Consider the following 974-nt stretch of genomic DNA (forward strand, 5'->3'; position numbering starts at 1 on the left):
GCACATGCAATCAAAGCAGAGGGGGACTTTTTGGTGTTTGACTAACTGGGCGTCAGGCTGGCCCTGTCCCAGCAGCGGATGAGAGATGCGGAGGCAGAGGTGAGGTTTTATCAGCAAGTTCAGGGCTGCAGACACATAACAGAGCCTTGTGCTATGGGTACCAAGCACGGGAAGGAAAGCTGGGGAAAAAGCTAGCTAGGAAGGTCTTGAAATGATACTTGGAGCTCAAACACACATGTGTCGGGACTGGTGAGAGTGGGAATACCGGGAAAGTTGGGCAGGTGATGTTGGAAACCCCCTTTCCCCCAGGGGCAGACAGAGGGTGCTCTCAGGATGTTGGGAAGTGGGGGGTTTCACAGCAGTTTGGGGGGGGGCTTTGTACCAAGCAGTGGCATGATACAAAGCACCACAGTGCGAGAACGGATGAGAAGGGAGATAAGCAGTGCTCGCATAGGGCAAAGTGCTTCCGACAAAGCTGGAGGAGCAGCCGGGGGGTTGTGCATTGCCGTTTCTGTTTCCTAACCGCGGATGGGCTCCCCGCCCTCGCAGCCCTGCCTGCACCCAGCTTTTAATTCACATTAAGAGTGGGGAGAGGCAAAAGGCATGTTTGTTGCAAGTCACGATGGTGAAACAAGCTCTTGGTGACCTCAGCTTCCCCTCCAAAAAGCTGGGCTCACCACATAGCACTGGTCAAGGAGGGATGTGGGAAGCAGTTGGCTTCCCATAGCCAGAGGTGCCACCAGAGCATCCCATCCTGTGACACCCCCGCTGCAGCAGGGCACCCCGGGCAGGACCTCGAGGGTGCCCAGCCCCACGCACACGGGCTCCCCCGGGGTTGGCACCTCCGTGGCCGGGTGCAGATGCTGACAGTCTCCGCTCTTTGCCTCTCGCAGCCTGCAACTGCAACCTCCACGCCCGGCGGTGCCGCTTCAACATGGAGCTCTACAAGCTGTCGGGGCGCAAGAGTGGCGGCG

The 974-nt window shown here is 58.3% G+C and overlaps 1 protein-coding gene across 1 annotated transcript in view; it reads left to right on the forward strand.

Moving 5' to 3' along the window:
* Window positions 1–893: 893 nt before the first annotated feature.
* Window positions 894–974, forward strand: part of LOC103897204 (netrin-1) — a gene marked incomplete at its 5' end in the record, with an annotated part of 53,078 nt that continues 52,997 nt past the window's right edge. The window contains one exon of the mRNA XM_019471501.1: window positions 894–972. Coding sequence (XP_019327046.1) covers window positions 894–972 — 79 coding nt within the window. The remainder of the gene's footprint in view (window positions 973–974) is intronic.

The sequence above is a fragment of the Aptenodytes forsteri genome, unplaced genomic scaffold (genome assembly GCF_000699145.1).
Source record: "Aptenodytes forsteri isolate BGI_AS27 unplaced genomic scaffold, ASM69914v1 Scaffold2098, whole genome shotgun sequence".
NCBI lineage: Eukaryota > Metazoa > Chordata > Aves > Sphenisciformes > Spheniscidae > Aptenodytes > Aptenodytes forsteri.